The 24510-nt window shown below is 36.5% G+C and overlaps 1 protein-coding gene across 2 annotated transcripts in view; it reads left to right on the top strand.

Annotated features, from left to right (window-relative positions):
• LOC136037939 (ATP-dependent RNA helicase SUV3 homolog, mitochondrial-like) overlaps window positions 1-24510 on the top strand; it is a 377602-nt gene that overhangs the window by 198550 nt on the left and 154542 nt on the right. For both annotated transcript variants that reach the window (XM_065720820.1, XM_065720811.1), the window contains exon 9: window positions 18524-18672. In XM_065720820.1, the coding sequence (XP_065576892.1) occupies window positions 18524-18672 (149 nt within the window). The remainder of the gene's footprint in view (window positions 1-18523; window positions 18673-24510) is intronic.

Here is a 24510-nt window from a genome sequence, read left to right as displayed (position 1 = left end):
TATTTTTTGATTATTATTATTTTATTTTTTTTAATTTTTATTATATTTCTTTTTTTTCAATTAATTAATAATTTTATTTACTAGGTTCTCTTCTCTGTTTTGATAAAAATAAAATTTCAAAAATTACAAAATGATATGAAGATAATCTATCTAAAATTTTGCGCCCTAAACTGTCTGTACCTTGGGTAACTGCCCCATCTTTCCTTCCCCTAAACCCGCCTTTGCGTGTTTTGGTGCTATTTGGGGCTTGAGTAAAAATTCTCTGTTATCACAACCCAGCTTAGACACATATACAGGAATTCATTTATCCCTTGAATATAATTCAGATTTTTCTGAACAGCAAAGCGCAAGTGAATTTGTATGAGAAAGAAAAAAAAATTATTATCATGAAATTTTGGTGGAGCCCCCTGGGACATGGCCAACTCAAGCGAGTCCCTTCATGACTCAAGCACTAACCCATATTTAAGCTCCCAATGCTGGCGTCTTGTCTCAGCCCCTCCCCCAAATGTCTTCGTTTTGTTGACTCTGCGATTTTCATAAAAATTGCTTATTTTGAGAAATTTGTCAAACCACCCTAAAAAATTCTATTCCATTTGCGCTTTTAAACTCTTGATGTCAGTGCTGAATTTTGTGGTGGTTAGTCGAAAGGTAACGTGGCTTTATTTATTTATTTTTTTCATAGAAGAGACACAACTTGGAAAAACAGCGCTTCATGAATGATTAGAGAAAAAATAGTATAAATTGCAAAAAAATTGTCTGGGGAGGGGGTAATGATAAAAAGAAGAATTTCAGGAGGCTTAACTAAAAAAAAGCTTGAAATTTGAACGTAAGAAAAATTCACGATTCAAGAAAATTAGGGGAATGCCCAAAAATTCAAGAAGAGTTTTCATGGAGGGAAGGGCCTTGACCCCCCCCCTCCCCTGCTTACGTCCGTGCCTGACGTTCACATGCAATATTGTGTTGACCCTTCTCTAAACGGATAGCTTTTATGAACATTTGTGACCTTCCTGGAAGTTTTGCACATTTTACGGCTAATTTTTAACTTAGCAAGTAGGCTTACTGAAAATAATTACGTCGTTCTTTTTATAATTTATGATAGGCGGCAACAGTTTTTATTAAACGAGTCAGTCGGCTTTTTTTAATCGGAAATTAGAATACAATCATCGAAATCTACAAGAATTTTTGCTATCTCTGTACATGACCGTTAAAATGCTGTGGGATGTGCCATTCAAATGTAAACTAAAACGCCAATTAAAAAGAAATCTTTTAGCTGGCGTAGATTGGTAGTCGGCATTTTCAATCACTTAAATTAGGATGGCTATTTAATTGTCGGCTTTTCTTTATTTGGTCATTTTGATCTTTCGGGTGAAATTTGTTGGTTTTTTTTTACTTTTTATCAATGCTTCTGTTTTGTTTCAAAGATAAATCACCGTTAGAGCGTGCTTAAGGGTGATTTTTTTTTTTTTTTTTTTTTTTTTTTTTTTTTTTTTTTTTTTTTTTATCGAAACTGAGGCGCCCTCGCCCGGGGCCATAAATTTAGGTGGAGGAGGAAGAAGAATCTCGAATGTAAACTTAACAGGGCCCACCGGCGGGTCCACACGTCCAATGAGTTACAAACCTTCTCTCATAATGGGTTAAATTGCATGGTGACGCAGAACACAATCACGGGAGGATCTTCTATAGGAGGACAACTGCGGCGGAGCGTAAGATCGAGATCTCTGGACAATAGCCTCTGCAAAGGGCTGCCTCGACCTTTTTGAGGTACCTGCAAGACTGAGGACCTTGCGGTCAACTCTATTCTCACTTGAAGAGTGGCTCTCCTCGAGGAAATTATAGCCTAGTAAACGACACAGCATTCGCACAGGATTCTGATTAATGGATAATTCTTCTGAGCATGGTCTGTTTTGACGGGCATTTTCGGGCTGAAAAACCCCCTTCCTAGCTGATTTATCTACTATGGGTTGCCTCCCCGTAGTAGCATAATATTTGTAGCCATGAATATATAATGAGTCGGAGTTAATAGGCTTGGGACTGTCTGCAAGATTTCGACTCTTGTCAATAGAAGAGCATCGCCAAGTGTCGAGAACTGTGTTGTTACCAAGATGGGCAAGGACTGCACAAAGTCTCCATTCATACTGGCGGTCCCAGGGAATTAAGCGCTTATTAGGAGTTTCAGAAACTCATATTCCAGGAGTATGAAGTATGAAATTTGGTGATATAGAATTTGTTTACTCAGGCAGGAAGGATGGGGTGCATAGACAGGAAGTAGGGCTCGTGATGATTAAGGAATCTGTTAAGTCTTGTTTAGCCTGGGAAGGTATTAATAATATAATACTAATTGCTCATTTTATGACTAAAAAGTTCAGAGCGTCAGTTATTGTAGTATATGCCCCTGTTGAACCGACTGATGGTATACTAGTGACTCAGATTAATAGATCTGAGTAACCTTGTGAAAATAGACAGGGTCCCAGGTAGAAACATGGTGTTTTAGTAGGAGATTTTAATACCCGGGCCGGTCGAAATAGGGATAGATGGTATCCTAGTCGAGGTAAATTTGGTGTTGGAAAAGAAAACAGTAAATGGCTAGTGATGGTAAGATAGCAAACCTTATTGATTCTGTTATAGTAAATCGAAGACTGGCAGGATTAATACAAGATACTAGGGTATATATGATGCTGTTATTGATGTTAAAAGTAGAGATCATCATCTATTAGTGTCTAGGGTTAATTTAAAGCTGAAATTTCGGAAGGGTAACTATCTCCCGGGAAGTTATGATGTTGGTAGACTCCAGGATGAGAATTTGAGAGAAACTTTCCAGGAACACTTAAATACTAAACTTGAGAGTTTAAAATTTGACAATGTGGAAGATGGTTGGAATAATTTTAGAAAAAAAAAATTCTGAAGGAAGTATGAAGTGGAGGCTATGGACAAAATTGCTGAGGATCTGGAAGATGCAGATAGACGGCATGATAGTAAAATATTGTACTGGCATGTTAATAAATTGAGAGGGAGTAGTCATTCTCGACCTGTCCCAATTAAAGATAGGAGCGGGGCCAGGAAGGAGTTAAAGACAGATGGGAGGAACATTTTAAGAATGTGCCAAACCGAGATACAGTTACATGAAAAGATATAGAGGAAAGTGAAAAAGTTTGTGATACCTTGGATGCGAAGGAAGATTTGTTTTGTTAGAGAGAATTAGCCATAGTTCTAAAAGGATCTAAAAATATTCCAGATACTGAAAAAAAAGCTCCAGATACTGATAGTACGGAAAATGAGTTTCTTAAATGTGGTGGCTCTGAGGCTCTGAGGAAATAAGTTACTGAAGATTATGAATATCATCAAACAGTTCGTGGTAACGAACTGTAGTAAGGAGCGACCCGGCTCAAGAGTAAACGAAACTCTAAAAAACAGAATTCTGATATCAATATTTACATGCCGTTTTTCCAATGAAAAGATTCCAAAAAAGGATTTTTTTCAAAATCTAGGCAGTGCGGTCGCACTTCTCCCCCTCTATTAATTGCTGCCGTTAGAACTAGGGCGCGGTCATTATCGTTGAGATGTTGGGCTCATTTGGAAACTAGTTTCGAATCTCGGTGCACTCAATTGCTTAGTCTGGGACAGGGGTCAGTGGCGTGACTCTGTAAGCTAAGCCAGAGTCGACCCAGCTCTAAATGGGTACCTGGAGAAATCTGGAGAAGGTAAACAGGAAGGGTTTGTGAAAGCATAGGATGGTTGGCCCCCAACCCCCCATTGCACTTCCTGGCTGTAAGGCCAAGAAATGGAGATCAGCACCGCCGGTAGGGACTGTAAACTCTAATGCCGTATCCTTTACCTTTTACCTTACTTGATAGCGATATCCTGCTTTACGGTTGTACTGTAGGCTGTTTTTCCAGTTTTTTTCCAATCTAATGCGAAAAGAGGGCTTTTTCCAATGAAAAGCCTTGTGGTCATGATAATCGAAGTAACATTTTTTTGCGTATTCTCTTTCATGCGCTGACTCATTTCTAGTGTTCAGTTCTCATATAATGTTAAAGTAAAAGAAGCGAAAATAATGAAAACACAATTTTTCGTAAATTATATTAAATAGAAATCTTTTATTCTTTTAATATTTTATAGTTAATTGATTTTTTATTTATACCTCCTCAAAGCACCCTCTTGACTCTTTTGCGAGATATTCCAGATTTTTAAAAGGGAAAGTTAAAAAGAGAGATGCGGAGTTAAACCTATATTTTTAGTCAATGTTAACTTTATTAGTTTCTTTGTCTAAGTTGGAAAAAAATCTTTTATAACGTTCATTAGATATATTTTTAAAACCTGAAAACGAAGAAAAGTTAAATTCTGATGAAAGTAAAGAGCGAAGTTGAAAGTTAAAACGAACAAAAGCTAATACTTTGCTCTTTATGTATCATATTTTTGAAAATTGTTTTGAAAGAACTGACTCGTGATATTTCCCTAAATTAGTAAAATTCTGGAAAACTTGCGCCTTACTAAAAATTGAGCTTTCTTTAGTTTTTTTGGAAAGTTAAAATCGTATCGTAAAAGTTATCGATTTCATGGCCGGTATAAGACTATTTGAGAGCTTTCCGATTTTTTTTTGTAGGCTATGTGAGAATTTCCTATTTTGTTGCTCCGGTTTTGTTATTTCATTAAATTGCTCGGGGTTTTTTTTAGAATTAAACAAATATAAGGAATTGTCACGAGCCTGTTTATTTGAAACATTTTTCAAAAACATGTTGCATAAACCGGGAAGCAGTAATTTTTGTTCGTTTTAAGGTTTAACTTTGATCTTTACTTTCATTAGACTTTTTTTATGAATCATTGTTAATAATCTAATTCAGGTACTTACGATGAAACTTTTTTCGGGTCAAAACAGCATTCTTGAGAGGTGGCCAAATTCTTAAAGACGATGGAACATACAAACATTTTTGGAAAGTATGGGGTAAATCTTTTTGATGCTTATTCTACTATGTACTTCTGTAAAGAAAGTTTAAAATCTTGACAGTATTACCGACACAATTACTGAAGGGGAGGGTCTAAGGTTACGTTGAAAGGAACGGTCTAAGCGTCGGTCCCCTTCTCCAAAATATTGATATTTTTTGCAATATTTCATATAATTTCATCTGTCCATGTAATTCTCCTTATGTTTACATTCTTTAACACTTACATTACGCCGCCACTCTGAACTAAATTTGTATGTACGTGCCTGGATTTAATTCAAGGTTCAGGCTTTGAAAATGATAAAAACTTACTTCAACTAAAAATTGGATCATTGTGAAAATTAAGTGGTAAATTTTGTGAATCAGCCGTGAAGATATATGTAAGGGGGGTATAGGGAAGCCCCCACGTTGTGCTTCATTTGTTAAGGTATTCTCATTTCTTTAGTTTCGTTGTTAGTTTATTTATCTGTTTTAATGAAACTTGTTTTTTCTTTTAAAAAAACACAATTTTTAGTTTACCCCTGAAAGGGTGTGCAATAATTCTTCTGATTCAGAAGATCTGGAGCCGAACTGACTAACCATCTCAAAAAGCAAAAAAGGCAATTTTTTCAAAGACACGGGTGTAGAGCCAGTCAAACAGGACAAGGACGACGAAAAAAAAAAATAATGGAAAATTTTCGCCTGGAACAAAGAAGTTTTCGCTGGACAGATAAACATTGAAACCAAGAGCAAACCTTCTCTTTTTTTCTCGGAATTTTAATTTCCATGTGATTTAAACTCTGCAAATTGCTTCTGGCCTGGCTAAGCTGCTTCTAATAATCAGCTACGACTTATTAGTTTATGTGTATCAGTCGTGAAGATATATATAAGGGGGGTATAGGGAAGCCCCCACACTGTGCTTCATTTGTTAAGGTATTCTCATTTCTTTAGTCTCTTTGTTAGTTTATTTATCTGTTTTAATGAAACTGTTTTTGTTTTTTTCGTTTAAAAAAAACGCAATTTTTAGTGTACCCCTAAAAGGGTGTGCAATAATTTCTTCTGATTCAGAAGATCTGGAGCCGAACTGACTAACCATCTCAAAAAGCAAAAAAGACAATTTTTTCAAAGACACGGGTGTAGAGCCAGTCAAACAAGACAAGGACGACGAAAAAAAATAATAGAAATTTTTCGCCTGGAACAAAGAAGTTTTCGCTGGACAGATAAACATTGAAACCAAGGGCAAACCTTCTTTTTTTTCTCGGAATTTTAATTTCAATGTGATTTCAACTCTCCAAATTGCTTCTGGTCTGGCTAAGCTGCTTCTAATAATCAGCTACGACTTATTAGTTTATGTGTATAAAAAAAATTAGCAAGAGAGGCAGCTGTTTTTTTTCTTCTTCTTCTTCTTCTACCTCTGCTGGACTGGACTGCCTTGGCAAGTTTTTATAGTTTCTTTTTATTCTTGTGGGTTCCCAGATTACTTTACAAAAGCTTAATGTTTCTGGTCTGGATAGTTTTGCTGCAAATTCAATGAAGATAGACACACTTCTTTATGCATGTACAAACACATGCACAGAGTCCCATGGTTCTAAGACTATTCTGTTAAATTTTTACTTTCCAAGCTGGAATAATTTAGCTGGTTTTTCATACCAATATTCTTGATTATACATATTCAGATATTACTTGATTATATATCGCCAAAAAAAATCACCAACTGTCAGCCCCCCCCCCTAAATGGCTTTAACCCCTGCCAAAATGGAGTTGTGGTGGCGATACTGAAGCTAATTCAATTTTGATTTCAGACTTTAAAAATGTGCATGGTGGTAGTGAAATGAAGGGAGCTTTAATGGATTTTATATGGTCCATCCGTCTTTTTCATTGACATTTTTTTGCATATTTTAAAACGATGTTTAACTCGGCCGTTAACTGATAAAGAATGCATAAAAATATTTGTAGCATTATGTGGTCCTTATGGAATGCGAGAACATTTAGTAAATAGCTTTTGCAAGCAGGTAATGGACATATGCAAAGCAGGAGGCGCGTTAATTAATAGCTTTTGAATTGTTCCCCTAGTCATTGATTGCAAGTGCACTATTGTTGAATTGTTCTCCTACGCTCCGGGGAAACTTTTTTGAAAATAAGATGGCAGGTTATTTCGCTATGCAAAGCATGGAAAGAGTTACGACCTAGGAAGCGTGCTAGCTGTAATTACATATAGACTAGTCATGCGCTAGATAATACTTGGCCATAGGCTGCCCAGATGAGTTATGGAGTTAAGGATTTATTTTGAGTGACTATTATGTAAACGCCGGGACACCAACTAGGGGGTGGGGGGTGTAGTTGCCCCCTAGATTGCGAGAAATATCTTATTTGTATTTCCATGGGAAAAAAGATGAACAACCAAAAATAATTCCCTTGGTTCCGAAAAATCTGTTGTTGTTTCTTTTTTGTATTCTTATTAAAAAGAGAAACAGAATCTAGAAATACAAACGAAAACATTTATTTTGAAAAATGTTTTTTTTTATTTTATTTATAAAATGAGTTTTTACGTGTTATAACGACCACAATTTGTTCTTGATATGCAGTGAAACCAGCTTTCTGTGTCCAGTTGGAGATAATAAGCTTAGTCTGAGCGAGATAAAGTACTATGCAGGTATATTTTAATTAAACGTTTAATATATAGAGGTAGTTAGATATTTAATATAATGCGTTCTGAGAGGCCTGTTTTGCATTATCTTCTTTGTTGTTTCCATAGTTTTGTTAATAAAGTATTATATTTCCGTCATATTTTGGTATATTTCATTAGGATTAACAAATAATTTCTGAGACCACACTGACTAATCATGACAAAACGAAAAAAAAACCGCAAAGAGGAGTGAAAGGAGATAATACAAGCCAGTGAAAACGTAGATTACATGCAAATATTTCGGTCAAGACCTCCGCTTGACCGTCCTCAGTGAACGGTATTAAAAAAATGATAAAAATCTAAAGATAATATAAAAAAAACTTTAAAACAAACACAAAAACTAAAATATGAAAACCCTCTCAAAGTAACGGTGAAAGGGTAACTGAATACTCCGCCTGTCATTGTCATGGATAATGCCAGCCTGTCCCAAGCCAGGATGAAGGAGGAGGGTTGGGCGACAGGTTTGCTACCTGTCCCTGTAAAAAAGCCCCAGCAACGGAAACGTCGATAAATGCCTCGGATGAATTATCTTCCCCCCTGATAACGAACCCAGCACGCCCCCGGACACGATTATTGACTGTGAAACAACCAACAAAAATTGGCTTCTGGAACGTGAGAACTATGAGTCAGTTATCAAAAACTGAGCAAGTTCTCAGAGAGATGAAGCAATATAATATTGACATACTAGCCCTAAGTGAAATACGTTGGAAAGGTGTAGGCCAAGAAACACTAGATCATGGATATGTACTGTTATATAGCGGAGAGGACAACCATCATCAGGCAGGTGTAGGACTTATGATGTTCCCTGCAGCATACCGAACAATGCTGAAATGGACTCCAATAAACGAAAGGATCTTGTTTGCACGATTTGCTACAACACACACTATGCTTTCTGTCATTGTATGCTACGCTCCTACCAATGAGGTGGATGATGATGTCAAAGATAGCTTCTATGAAACCTTGCAAGCTGTCACCAAAGACATCCCCAAACATGATGTTCTATGTGTTGTTGGTGATCTGAATGCCAAAGTAGGAACCGATCGCAAGTACTGTCTGGAAGTCCTAGGACCACATGGACTTGGCCAGATTAACGAAAATGGTGCATTACTAGTAGACTTCGCGCTAAGTAATGACCTTGTCGTTGGTGGGACACTCTTTGAGCATAAAAATGTGCACAAGTACACTTGGACATCTCCAGACGGTTCAACGCGAAACCAGATCGACCATTTCCTGATCGCCAGAAGGTGGCGTACAAGCCTGTTAGACGTGTGTGGGTATAGAGGAGCAGACGCCCAGTCGGATCACACGCTCATGATCGCCCACTTACAGATCAAACTACGTGCCCAAAAAAAGACACAGCAAGATCTGAAGAAACTGTACGACACGGACAAGCTACAGGATCAAAAAATCCGCAGAGATTTCTGTATCTCTGTATGGAACAAATTTGATGCCTTGCCTGTTGAGGCAAATGACTCAGAAAGTGTCGAAGAGAAATGGGAGAAAATAAAAAGTGCATACACGACGATTGCCGCAGAAAAGCTAGGTTTCCGAAAGAAACCAAAGGAAAGGTGGATCTCTGACATAACATGGAAACTGATTGACGAACGAAAGGCACTTAAGCAAGCCATGCTCATAGATACTACAAGGTGTTCAGAGCTGGCAACAAAACAATTATACAAAGAAAAATATAAAGAGGTAAAAAAGAGTGCAAGAAAGGACAAGAGACAGTTCCTTGAAAAGAAAGCAGCTTTAGCTGAAGAAGCTGCTAGGAAGGGTGATTCCAAGACTGTCTACCGATTGACAAATGAGATGGTAGGAAAACAAAGCAGCCGAATCACCCTTCAATTATATCTGATCCAGAAAAAATTGACGAGAGATGGGCTTCCCATTTCGAAAAACTTCTGAACAGACCGAGAACTTGCGACCAAGCTAACGTACCTGATATCCCTTTTATGTATCTAGACATCAATACAGATCCTCCGAGTGCTGAGGAGATCATGCATGCAGCAAAGAAGTTAAAAAATGGACGAGCCCCGGGTATTGATGGCATTTCAGCAGAAATGCTGAAGTACTCAATTAGTACCTGCATATCCATTTGGCTTTCTCTCTTCACCAAAATATGGACCTTAGTGAAGGTCCCAAGAGATTGGAGCAGAGGCATTATAGTCAAACTCTTCAAAAAGGGAGACTTGATGAACTGCCATAACTGGAGAGGCATCAATCTTCTCCCTGTCTCATTCAAACTATTAGCCTTCATCATTTTGCAGCGTCTGCGGAAAGCACTAGACGCAACTCTACGAGAAGAGCAGCATGGTTTCAGAACTGGGAGATCCTGTTCTGATCTAATATTTGTACTGAGAATGCTTGTCGAAGAATCAAAAGAATGGAACAAGAAGCTCTACCTCCTATTCATTGACTTTGAAAAGGCATTTGACTCAGTTGACAGAGATTGCTTGTGGAGAGTTTTGAAATACTACGGAATTCCCGAGAAAATAGTAGATATGATTATAGCGCTTTATGAAGAATCGGAATGTTGCGTAAAGACCGAAAACGGTACAACCAGATTTTTCAAGATCATGTCTGGTGTTCGTCAAGGATGTGTACTTTCCCCCATGCTCTTATAATTATAATGGATTATGCCCTGAGATTCGCATCGGGCTACGGGGTAAAAGTAAGCAACAAACAACTGTTTGATCTGGACTTCGCGGACGACGTTGTCCTTCTCGAAGAGTCTAAAGAACGGTTGCAGCAGCTGCTTGACACTATTACCGAGAATGTCGGGCTAAAGATAAACATTGACAAATCGAAGAGCGTGGCCATCACAACCTCGCCACTTGTTCTCCATTGCAAAAACAAAGATCTAGAACAAGTCCAGGAGTTCAAGTACCTGGGTAGCTGGATTGATTGTGATGGAGAGATCTCGACCGAGATTAAACGTAGAATTGGACAAGCTACAGGTGCCTTCAATAGATTGAAGCCTATTTGGAGAAGTAATAAATATTCAATGCGACTGAAGCTTCGACTCTTCAATAGCAGTGTGCTCTCAATTCTCCTTTACGCAAGTGAATGTTGGAAAATAAACACCCAGCTTGAAAAAAGGATCCTTGCATTTGAAAATATGAGCCTCAGAAGAATGGTGAATACAAGTTGGCAACAAAAAATTACAAATGCAGAAATACGCAGAAAAACAGGTCAACCTCCAGTCATTGAGTTGCTGAAAAGAAGGCGGTGGACATACCTGGGACACGTTCTTCGTATGGAAGAGAGCCACCTTCCTCGAATAACCTATGAATGGAAGCCAGACGGTAGAAGAAAGAGAGGCCGCCCCAAAAATACATTGAGACGAACACATGACCGAGATCTGAGGACGGCCGGCACCTCACTAATACCTGAATGGGAAGACGTCATCGCTGCAGCACCAATGCGAGAAGAATGGAGAGGCTTTGTCGACGCCCTATGCGCCACCGATGACTCTGGAGGAACTAAGGTCTAAGGTAAGGTTAGATTGCAAAATATGATTTTGTTGACTTATATAAAAATCGGTCAGAATTAATTAGTTCATTATAAATGAGGCTTAAATAGGTTTCTCGAGTGTCTCCAGTAGACATAATAGGTTTTTCCAGTATATCCAGCTGAACTGTAGCTCTGATCTTGAGATTTACCATCACCAGATTCGCGATCTTTTACTGAAATTAAATAAAAAAAAGTTTTTTTTTAATTGCAAGTAAGGAGCGTTATTAAAACTTAAAACGAACAGAAATTATTCCGTATATGAAAGGGGTTGTCTCCTCCCCAACGCCTCGCTCCTTAATTGCAGTTAAAAAAAACTCGTTTTTTTTCATTTAATTCCTGAATGTTTTAGAATTAATGCATATTTTGACTTTGGCTCACCACACACAGAGGCGCCTTTTTTTGGGGGGGGGGGTCACAGGTGGGCAAATGCCCACTCCAGATTTTCCAGGGGGCCCAAGCTTACACCACAAAGGGCCCTTTACCGGCCATAATAATCCATTATGTCCAACATAATCTGTTCTGTCCAATTAATTTGAAATTACTGCACTTCTATTAACCAAAGAGCATAATTACCTGATGACCCTTGGGGTAATTATGCTGTTTGCTATTAATCACTGTAAACTTTGAAAGTAGGTTAGATACATAATACAAGTCTCAAGTTCTGTCAAATGCCCATTTTCTAGATGATTATATTAATATTATAAATTCTGAATATTTGCAGTAATTCCTCTAAGTTGACAGATTAAAATAGGTCAGTTCCTGTCAAATGTTTTGATGTTTATTTCCTTGTTTTAGTGAATATAAGCCACCATTTTAGATTACTCGAGTCAGTTCTTTTTCTGTTTCTGTCCTCGTTTTATGTACATTTACTGCATCATATGTGTAAATAAACATTTTTATGTTCGACGCTAAAAACCTTATGAAAGTTAGAGACGCTTGACATCCTCTACCAGTCGAACCCCAGATTGTAGGCCAGCGCAACCATAAGACTCCAAAGACGAGAGCACAGAGAGAAGTAGAAGACTTTACATCATTAAGCCTATTAACTTTTTAGTTAGGTAAATACAAAGGTATTAATAGCCATTAGCATTAGAACTCAAAAGATCACCTAGCATCTGAAACAATTTGTGACAACTTTGACGCTAGGAAAGAACTCCATCCAATCTGGAAATCGGACTACTACTTTGGTGGATGAAATGAAGCGAGAGTACTCCAAGACTTTCGACCATCTACTAGCCGAATTTGACAGAAGGTTCACAGATTAATTGCCAGTGCTGAGCACATTCGAAGCCTTGGGTCCAAGCTCGACCAAATTTATGGACATCGAGTTGCTCAAGCGTTTCTCCGCTCTTTACGGCGAGCTGGATATCGACGAAATTCTTCTCGAATCTCAAGCTGGTATTGCCAAGCGTTTCTTGCTGGATAATGAGAAAAAGCGGGAAAACTTCCTAGGCATTGTCGACCATCTTCAGGTATTACCAGTGGCTTACTCAGAAGTATTTAAAGTACTTCGTATTGCTGCCACGCTTCCTGTGACAACAGCAAGCAATGAGCGTTTGTTTTCTAGCCTAGAAATAGTGAAAAACTACCTGCAGTCTACACAGGAGACGATCGTCTCAGTCACCTCCTTTTGATGTTTGTAGAGACGGGTTTAGTAAAAAATTGGACTATGACCAGCTTGTTGACAATTTTGCAAAGATGAAACTTCGGCGGTTCCCCTTGTTACCTTGAGTGTTGTAATATTTTTTTTCTCTTGTTATGTTTTCCTTTTTGTAAATATATTTGATCTGAAAGATTTCTGCTGAAGTAAAACCAAGATTTTGGTTACAACCCTCAGCGTGTTGATGAAGATTACTTTTACCAACGTATTGTTTACTTAAATAAGAAAGTTTCTCGCTGAAGAAGGCCAGCCTGTAGTCTGGTTGAATTTTTCACTTTCAGTTTAATCACTTAACCTCTTTGATTGTGATCTTCGATGTTATAATTAATCTTAGAGGTCAGTGTGACTGAGTTCCACATTCGGTTACAGTACATTTCCAAGCAACACACGGGTGCTGAAAATGCGTTTTTACTTAGAATATTCGATTGATATCCTGCCAAAACCCGCATTTTTTTCTTACGCGACACGAAGTGAGTCGGGGGGGGGCAAGATAGAGTTCATGCCCACCCCAAGATTTGGCCCAAACGGCGCCTCTGACCGCACATGAATAATTAAAACGAAATTTGCATATTGATTGTTTTTCGGCTAAATGACTTTCTCATAGTTTTGATCGGACGATTTTGATAAAAAAGGGTGGGGGAGGAGGCCTAGTTGCCCTCCAATTTTTGGCTACTTAAAAGGCAACTAGAAGAATTTATTTTTTTACGACCGTTTTTAATAGTATTAAATATACGTAACGAACTTCTATATTTGAATATTTCAATTATATATATGAGATGGTTTACCCCTCGTCAAGACCTTGCTCTTAACACCAAAGCTTGAATTGTGTCGCAATTCTTTAAGAATGGCCCCTGAATCACAAAGGCCGTTGAATAAATAGTTGAAATTACTGAAAATACTTTAGCGTAAAGAGCGAGGTATGGTGGAGAAGATGAACCCTTCTGTTCTTTTTAGGTTTTAATGACGTTCCTTACTTCCAGCTGAAAAAGTTTTATTATTTATTTTCTCATCGTTTTCTTTTAATAATGCTAGAAAATCCTGCAGCCCCTTCATGGAAATTCTTTTCCCTTATGATAAATTTCTCCATGAATACATCCTCCCACATAACCCCCTCCTTCGACCTACCTCCCCCCCCCTCAACACGAAAAAGTCCCCCTGAAAACGTCTTTACACTTCCCAAGAACCCTTGCTATATGTAAACAACGGTCAAAGTTTGTAACGTTTTTTTCTCAATTGCCAGTGTAATTGAATCAAGGGGGACGGGCTCCCTATTTTCGTGTTTGTTGTTTTTTAATCATCTATCTATTGTATTTTCAATGAGGTTGATTGGGTAGCCATTGCAGAATAGAATATCTTTAACATAATCTAACTTGGATTTTGCATGATTACGTGAACATATTTTTAGAACCTTGTCGACTAAAGAAATTACCACCCCTCTTTTTACACAAGGAGGGTGATTTGACGAGAAATGTTGTTACCGTTCATTATTGGTCAGCTTTGAAAAAACTTTCACTACCATACGTCTTGAAACTCAGCGCCAAACTTGGAAATATTTAAAAAAAAACATAATCTCTCTGTTTCTTTCAAAATTGAACAAAAGTTGAACATTTTTTTAACTCGGGAAAGGATAAAACGGACCCTATACTAGATAGTGATGTCTACAGAGTCCCGTGTTCATGTGGAAAACTTTACATTGGAAGCACCCATCAACAACTAGGGGAACGATTGCAAGAACACAAAATTTCAATAGACAAGTCCCTGAGATTGGAAAATAAAAACGACAACTTTGATTCAGCTCTGGCCCAGCATATATACGAAAATCCTGACCATTTAGTTCTTTTTGAAGAGACAACTTTAATATATACCGTAAATGGCCTACCGCAATCTTTTAAAGAGGCAATTGAGATAAAAAAACAAAACAACAAATATATAAATAGAAATTTGGCTATAAATAGAGATACGGGAGATATTTCCTTAAGCCCAATTTATAATAATTTAATATTAAAAGACTCTATGAATATTTTCGCCCAGTCTAATTTAAGACAACCTGTCCGTATATCAAACAGTTCGTGGTAACGAACTGTAGTAAGGAGCGACCCGGCTCAATAGTAACCAAAACTCTAAAAAATGGAATTTTGATACCAATACCTACATCAAAAGAATTGCATTTTAATGCTGATTTTAAATATATAAGTTTCATCAAGTTTAGTCTTACCCATCAAAAGTTACGAGCCTGAGAAAATTTGCGTTATTTTAGAAAATAGGGGGAAACGCCCCCTAGAAGTCATAGAATCTTAACGAAAATCACACCATCAGATTCAGCGTATCAGAGAACCCTACTGTAAAAGTTTCAAGCTCCTATCTACAAAAATGTCGAATTTTGTATTTTTTGCCAGAAGGCAGATCACGGATGCGTGTTTATTTGTTTTTTTGTTGTTTTTTTTTCCCAGGGGTGATCGTATCGACCCAGTTGTCCTAGAATGTTGCAAGAGGGCTCATTCTAACGGAAATAAAAAGTTCTAGTGCCCTTTTTAAGTGACCAAAAAAATTGGAGGGCACCTAGGCCCCCTCTCACGCTAATTATTTTACCAAAGTCAACGGATCAAAATTCTGAGATAGCCATTTTATTCAGCGTAGTCGAAAAACCTTATAACTATGTCTTTGGGGACGACTTACTCCCCCACAGTCCCCATGGGAGGGGCAACAAGTTACAAACTTTGACCAATGCTTACATATAGTAATGGTTATTGGGAAGTGTACAGGCGTTTTCAGGAGGATTTTTTTGGTTGGGGGAGGGGTTGAGAAGAGGGGGATATGCTGGGGGAACTTTCCATCGATAATTTGTCATGGGGGAAGAAAATCTCCATGAAGGGAGCGCAGGATTTACTAGCATTATTTAAAAACACAATGAAAAAATAAATATGAAAAAGTTCTTTCAGCTGGAAGTAAGGAACAGCATTAAAACTTAAAACAAACAGAAATTATTACCCATTTGAGGGGCTCACCTCCTCCTGATACCTCGCTCTTTACGTTAAAGTATTTTTAGTAATTTCAACTATTTATTCTACGGCTTTTGTGATTCTGGGGTCATTCTTGATGAATTGGGACAAAATGTAAGCTTTAGTGTAAAGAGCGAGGATCTGACAAGGGGGCGAACCCCCTCATATATGTAATAAAAATATGAGAATACAAAAGTTCTTTACGTAAGCTAATTTATAAGATACGTAAATCTTTTACTAATAAAAATATTCGTAAAAAATTAAAAGTTCTAGTTGCCTTTTTAATTGACCAAAAAATCGGAGGGCAACTAGGCTTCCTCCCCCGCTCTTTTTTTCTCAAAATCATTCGATCAAAATTATGAGAAAGCCATTTAGCCAAAAAAAAAAAGAAGCAAATTCTGTTTTAATTATTCCTCTGCGGAGAGCCAAAATCAAAACATGCATTGATTCAAAAATATTCAGAAATTAAATAAAAAAAACAAGTTTTTTTTAACTGAAAGTAAGGAGCGACATTAAAACTTAAAACGAACAGAAATTACTTCGTATATGAAAGAGGCTGCTTCCTCATCAACGCCCCGCTCTTTGCGCTAAAGTTTTTTACTGTTTTATAAAGAAGAATTGAGAGACAGAGTCAAACTTTAGCGTAAAGAGCGGGGCGTTGATGAGGAAGCAGCCTCTTTCATATACGAAGTAATTTCTGTTCGTTTTAAGTTTTAATGTCGCTCCTTACTTTCAGTTAAAAAAACTTGCTTTTTTTATTTAATCTAATAAAAACCGAAATTATAGACAGGCGAAATCTGCTGCAAGGCAAAGGATACTTATTCAATCTAATTGGTAACTTCTCTTTCATTGATCTCGAGTTGGTTTTTGTTGTTTGATTCAGTGTATTTTTTCCTCTCATGCAGTTCACTTAAAAAGGTTAGATTTTGCTGTTGTTTCTTCTTTGTTTCTTTTTTTTCCTCTTACTTTTTTTTGAGCACTGAGGACGACTTGGCGGAGGTCCTTGTCGAAATATTTGCTTGTTTTTCATATTTTGCTACTGGCTGATAAAATCCTAGTTTTTCACCTATTTGTTTTTTCTCTTTTCATTTATTAATTTCCTTTTTTTGTTTTCATAAGTCATGCATAGCCAGTATGGTCTCAGAACGTATTTACCAAATCTTACCAATGAAACCCTCGGTTCAACGGAGTTGTTTCGTTTGACAGGCGTCTGTAATACTCAAGATGGTGAATTGGAGGAGATATCATAGAATAGGGCGAATTTCATCGATTTGTTATATTTACGTATCTTAGTGCGCCTAGATGCAAGTGGTATTCTCCAATCGGTATTGAGTCTTCGGGCTCCCGCCAGGGTTGCCACCTGGTTACAAAAACCACTAGATTTTAGTGATGTTCTGGTTGATGTGGTGATTTTCTTCAACAGTCAAGTGATTTACGTGTAAATTCAGTAATTTTTCTGTTTAGGCAATATAAAAAATCACTATAAATAGTGATAAATCACTAGGGGCGGCAACCCTGGCTTCCACGACAGTCTTCAGACAGAAGAAGCTTCCACGATTCGGTTACCCAGTTTTTCTTCTACGTGCCATTACTCAAAATTATAGAGTCAAGATAGGTGAAGTTAGTTACAACTTCAAGAAGGACTACACAGACTTTAGAGAAGTCTGGGGATGTAACTGGGCCTAGTGGTTTGACCGCCATTGTCTTTGTTTTTTGCCAGTTAACTTTAAGCCCAACTTTTGCAGCTTCTTCCTGCAGTCCATTGAGAGTATCTGTCAGCTGTTGTATGGACGTGGCACCGAGTGCAAGGTAATTTGTGATGTCTACATTGGTCAACATTCTATCTATGCATTGAAGGTCTAAAGACAAGTGATCGGTTGTTCGGGTCATAATGTGTCCTGTGAAAAACTTGAACAACTCAGGGGTGGCAGCACACTCTTGTCGCTTACCGATTTTATCTGAAATACCGTGTTTGCTTTCCGTTGACTTTAACGCAGTTTTTAGTTTGATCGTATTGCACTAAGGGGCATAAAATAAGTTAAAAAATGAAAGTACAATGTTCAGATTGTTCAACAAGTCGTGGCCAAATATAATTTACCGCATGATACTGCGAGATCATAAATAAAATTATTATAACATTTTTTAAGGGGACAAATTACATTTTCAAGAGGAGACAAGTATTTTTTTTTTTAATCTTTTTAAATAAAGGTACAAAAATATGTTGTTAAAATCTTATTGGAAAGCGTCTACTTTTTTTCTATTTTATTTCTATGAAAATGCCAGGAAAGGTTATTCTTCAAAATTTACAGAGAGAAGAATTTGCGCCCTTATGAAAATTTACCTGAAGAAAATGCTCAATAGTTAGTTTTAAATAGAAAAGCTTTTAAATTCAGAAAAATGTGAACTGTTTGAACTACGAAAAAAATCCTAAGTTGTTGGAAAATCCTACCAACTTGAGCTATTTGGGGAGGGTAAAACACTGTCTTTGTGCATGTGTTTGATCAGATTCTATCTTACAAAAAGGTTGTAATAATAACCCTTTTTACTTAACGTAAAGAAGGGCATGCTATAAGACAGGCACGTTAGAAGATGGATAGATCCTAATCACCAAAACCTTATGGTTTTTTCTGTTGTTTTAAAATGTCCTATAATTTATCCGTTTTGTTATTTTGCCGCCTTCTCCCCAAATTCGAACCCCTTTAATAGAAATTTACGCTTTTTAGATATTATTCTGTGTATTTTCTTGTAGTTCGCTCGACAATATAGTCGCAATGAAGCAATGACATTCGACTGGCTGTGCCGGCAAATAGGCTGGCCAATAAGTCCACCTTCTACAATTCAGGATCTCGTTCATTTAGAAGCCGTTTTTGATGTTCTAGATCTTTATCTTTGGTTGAGGTAAGTTGTGTTGGGTTTAGTTTCTTTTAAAAAGTTGCCCAATGCTTTAACAGTATTGTTGGGATAGTTACTAAGTTTGATATTTCACTATAGTAGTAAAAAAGAGGCTAGGAAACATTCTCACAGTTAATAGCCAACATATGGAGCGAGGGAGTAGAGGTTGATGCCCAGAGTTCTATTTGAATTTTGGTCTGGTAATAACATGTATACAGAACGATTGTGGCACTTGTTAGACGGGCGAGATTGTGGCAACATAATTTGCCATTTCTTATGTTTTTGAAGCAGTTTATCGTACAGAGTTACTTTTCTACCTTCTACAGCCATGAAAATATCTGTAGTCTATAATAATCTCTAACCATAGGCATACATAGGTCTTACCTGCATTTAGATATGTATTCTGTTTTCATTAGTCACTGTTTATTATGGTTTGTAGGGTGTTAGTCTGTATTTTTAGTCCTTTTCGAACTTTTTTGTCTGCTTTTTTATTTTTTCAAAAAAAGCTGTTTCCCTCTTTTATTTCTCAGCTTTTTAGTTTTCTTTTTATATTAAACTTACTTTTGTACTCTGGAGAAAGACTATGATCAGAGTAACCATTTAGCTTATGGATTGGGGGGTCTAATTTTCCATTAATTTGAATAAATACAAATGTTTTTTTTTTAGAAATTCTCTGCATATGCCCTGATCGTCATCCATCCATAATTAACATATTTTAGTTCATTTATCGCAAACACATTTATGCTTATCCATGTTTTTTCTCCTATGTGTGCTATATCTGCCTATCTTCGCTTTTCCCGTAAAAAGAAATCGTATTACTTAAAATCTCCTTTTTAATTGCATTCCCAGGCCTACCCAAAAAAAAAAAATGTACGAAAAAAAATTAAATTGTGGATGTCTTGCTTTTAGCAAAAAGTTGAAAGAAGCGTAAAAACATCTGTCTTTTTTGCCTTTGGATGTAATATGATGGCTAACATAAATCGTGTCTGACATTGACGTAATAATCGATCAAAACAGGCGCCAAAAATTTCAAATTTAAATTATTAGTCATGGAAAAAAAATGTAAGTGATAGTATGGATTATCGCAAGTTACACGCAATGCACCTGTGTTTCTTCACTGTACTCTTTTGTTTCCCGTCCGTAAACGTAAGTATCCGTGTTGCTATGCAGAACTGTGTCTGAGTAGCAATCTGGATTTTGTATTAGGGTAGGGCCACTTATTTTTTACCTGCGTTGGGAGAAACAGAATTTAGCATTAGTTGTATTTTTAAAATAGATAATAATGAAATATTCTTTGTCATCGAGATAAATTGGGTCCCTGTTGTAAAAAAAAATCCAAACAGTTTTAAAATTTTCAAAATTTCTAATGTTAGGCTGGTACCCCTCCCCCCTCTGTTGTGTGCCTCATTTGGACCTATTCAACACAGAGTCCTTATTTGGCTACACCTGTATCCTTTGTGAGGTTTGTGAAGGACCTACAACATTTTTTTAGAGCGAAATATAACAGTCCAAGGGTTTCTCAAGGCTGGGGGAGGGTCGGAAACTTAATATCTTGACCTTGGCAAAATGTTCTCCACTAGAAAACTTTCTCTTCTGTACTAAAACCTATTATATGTAAAGCAGGCCACTGGAAGGCATTTTTTTTTACGTCTTTTTATCCTCTAGTCCAGGTTCCCTTTCGTTTAAATACGTTTACACATGTTTCGTTTCAATATATATATATATATATATATATATATATATATATATATATATATATATATATATATATATATATATATATATATATATATATATATATATATATATATATATCATGAAAAGAGAAATCACCAATGCAAGCTACGCTTTTGGTGTGCTACCGATTGATTTTGTCTTTTTTTTTTTTTTTTTTTTTTTTTTTTTTTTTTTTTTTTTTTTTTCTTTTTTTTTTAGAAATTAAATTAATGCTACCACTACTCAATATCGTGCTCCTTACTGAAAACTAAGGTAAAACTTTTCTTGAAAGCCCTGTTTACTGATATTCGAGGACTTTTTTGGGGCTGAAGTTTAATGGTTTAGGCTTATAGTTTGAATCAGGATCTCGGGATCCATTTGTTTCTTCTTAGTTTACAATATTTTCAAAGTTTGATCTTGTTTTTGGCTCTTTAAGAGGACTTTATTTCCTTTTTCTTGGAAATAATTACGCATAAATTTGTATTCAATAGATTTTTTTATGTTTGGATTGAAAGCTGCTACATTAATGTAACTATATAAATATGCCAAAAAAGAGACATACTCTCTAGCTCTTATGTATCACCAATGAAATACTGATTATGGCGTTTATTGATGGCCTCAATGACATTAGACTAAGATGTGAGCACAACCCAAACTTGAGGGTATCTGAGAATTCCCTTCGTCGAAAGGGAGTCTAAATCTCTCCCGTGCACTAAAAAACTTTCTTTTGATTTTCACTTGTGGGCGGTGGCGTGCTCTTCTGGACCAGTACTGAAAAGGGGTCCCCTTTTACTTTATTCGTATATATGGTAGGCTAAACCACTTTTGAAAATTGTGGATCATTTTATTGTATCAAACTGATTATGAGTTTCTCATAGACAACGTTAGGAAGCTTCTAAAAAACTACCCTGTTTGAAATACCTTGTAAATAACTCATTGAAAGAAAAAGACGCCACAATTTTGATAATCAGACATTAGCTCGAATTTCAAAGTATAAGGCAACCAACCCCCTGGTAATAAGCTGGATAAGACCTGATCAGTGACTTATATCCAGGTGGTTTTGAAGCAGAAAGCAATTAGGTTTATATGAAAACTCGTTTTTTCCCCTGGGGTTCCGTTTGTATGGATGTTGTCACTACATGAGATGAGCACTATATTTTTCATGATTGTGTTTTGTCTGGGGTTTGTAATAATGGTTTTTGGGTAGGATTGATTGTTGTGTGCTTTAAATTGGTTGCTAGTTAACTGTCAAGTGGGCAGATGTAAAGCTATTTTGCCATTTTCATTATTAATCCTTTGATTCCTTTTTATTTGTTGCCATGTGCTGCCCTTTTTGCTGTTTGGTACACGATGACATGTGTATACGAAGTTGTTATTAATTGACATAATTACGTCTTGTATTTGGATGCTACAGGATGTAGTTTTGGAGGATGGACAATAATTTTTAAAATTATAATCATGTAAAAATAGTATGAAAATATAATAGACTAATCGGGTGATATTTGGAGGGAGGAGGTATGGGACTAAGAACACTCCCCCACACCTTGTATGTGGCTGGGTTTGTAGGTACTTTTTGCCATGCTTCATTCTTTTCTTCAAATATATTTAACGGTAAAGAAGCAAAGTCAACGAAATCAGGCAATGCAATAATGCATCGGAAGTGTATGATTTGGGCTGTATATATGTATATATATATATATATATATATATATATATATATATATATATATATATATATATATATATATATATATATATATATATATATATATATATATATATATATAGGGGGCGGGGGTAAAGTAAAGTAAAGTGTTTTCACTTTAACTGCTTTTTTTCACTCAAACTGCTTTCATAATTTTTTATTTTTCCCTTTTAAGTAGGCCTAACTGAACACTAGTACCCAAAGCCTTATCCACGGGGAGGGGTTAGAGGATTGAGCACCCCCTCCCGTCCAAAAAAATGTCTTTCCGATTCGTAAAAACGTAACAAAAAATCAATATAAACAAATGTTTGATGCGGTTTTAAAGTTTTTTGTGACCCCGTCAAGAAAAAAAAATCTTGTGTAGGCCTACCTTCAGCTGAGCCGTGTGTGATTTTTTTTCCTATTATTTTTGCAGCCTTTCATCCTTCGTCCAAAAACGATACACACTTCAATTTAATATACTTTTCTATGAAAAGTTCCTGGTATTTTGTTGAAAAAGAATCTCAAACTTAATTTTGGATTTTACAAAATTTACTTCCTGTGTAGTAGGTATTACAACAAATGCAAAGAACACGAATTGTTTAAGAGCAGGGATGTTACCCAACGTTGCACAAAGGTGAAGTAAAGCGGCTGAAGAATGGAGGTTGCTTTTTTGGGCGAAATAAGAATATCCACATACATTTTCCTGTGGGTTGGCGGTGGTTCAGAATAAGGTTTTCGTGGAAAATACGTCATGTTTACTTCAGATACTGAAAAAATTAATTTTGTATCTCTAGGTCTTACGGCTATGGCTCCAGCTGAAACGCATGATAACCTTGACACCGCTAACCATTTACAGAGACTTTTATCCATGCCGCTTACAGTGTCTTATACGATGCTTTAGCTTTAATTCAGTATAAAGTCTAAAAAGAAACATTTGACAATAATAGCACGTTAACTTCCCTTTATTATATTTTGAGCCCCTAAATAAAATCCGACTAATATCTGTAATTGCACTAAAATATCAAGTTGAATCAGATTCTGTAGCAGGCGTGTCTTTAAAGACGGCCTTTATTAAACGTAAGTTAGGAAAAACTTTTGAAAAAATGTCAAGTGAACAAATATCACCATTTAAAGCTGATTCAGGATTGACAGTTTTTTATATTCAGCGAATCATAATAGTAAACATTTATTGCGAAAACAAATTTATGGGAATTTCGAAAAAAGACCCTGAAACTCCTCGAAAATGGTGTCGGATTGAAATGAAAGCTGCACTATTGGGATCAGCATATGCTGGAGAATTACATGTCCTTTGAACAACAAGGGAAATCACTTCTTCGCTTAGGAAACATTGATTTGCCCCCCCCCCCCCATCGCAGATGAGATCCTACCAAACAAGCGTTTGTAGAATGTTGGGAATTGGCTCATTTGAAAGGAAATCACCATATCTAGTTCCTTTTTAAGTAACAAAATATAATATTAAAAATGATATAATTTTTGACAAATCCGCATTTTCATATATAGCCTAAGATGATATAACACAGGTATCTTTTGGAAAGTTCCTTCTCTAGGGTAGGACGTCATATTTGAGTTATTCTGTTACCTCATTCCCTTAAATGTTTTCATCGTCATAAACTGGTCTTTAGAGTATTCCTTATATTATAAATGGCCAGCAAAGGTTGACTTTTGTCATAAATTAACAGGCGCAAAATGATTCTTAAATGATTCTAGCTGGAAAGGATAGATCTACCGAGTTTAAAGATCACTTCTCCTAAAATATTGATATCCAGAAACAAAACTAATAAAAGTATACTTTCGTATGAGAGCTTTAAATATGCCATTCCTAATAGAAAAAATAGGTAAAAAAATATATATAACGTCCTACTTAAAAAAATAAACTAATGCTGACTTCTTCAGTTTCTTGGCCTAATTTGGACGAGGATATTTTTGAAAGGTGTCGATATTATTAAAGCCTAAAAGTAACAAAATTAATTTTAAGAAAACAGAGTTTTCTGGTGGAGGCAAAGAGTGAAGTTGAAACTGAAAACGAATAAAAATTGTTGCTTCGCAGTTTATGTCACTTACGTATATCTATAATACTAGTTGAGATAAACTGACTCGTTATATTTCCCTACGTTTGTAAAATTCTAAAACTAGCGCTTTGCTGAAAACTGAGATTGCTTGAGTGAAAGCACTTGGTGTTTGTGCTCAATTTAGGGTCATATGGAAAGCGTCTGGATATGAGCAAGATTCTTTGAGCATTCGAAGCAACAGGAATGACTATAACAATGCAAACCGGGCGAGCATGGAAACGAAAGGGGATATTTTGGGATATGCAGGACCTGTTTCAGAAAAATTGTTCGAAGGTAATTTGAGACATCAAGCTTGATGGTGAAGTACCAAATGCAACTCGTTATCGACGATTTTTCTTGCTCACTCACTAC

The sequence above is a fragment of the Artemia franciscana genome, chromosome 2 (genome assembly GCF_032884065.1).
Source record: "Artemia franciscana chromosome 2, ASM3288406v1, whole genome shotgun sequence".
Lineage (NCBI taxonomy): Eukaryota > Metazoa > Arthropoda > Branchiopoda > Anostraca > Artemiidae > Artemia > Artemia franciscana.
Note: the sequence above shows the minus strand (reverse complement) of the source record. Positions and strands in the feature narration are given on the sequence as shown.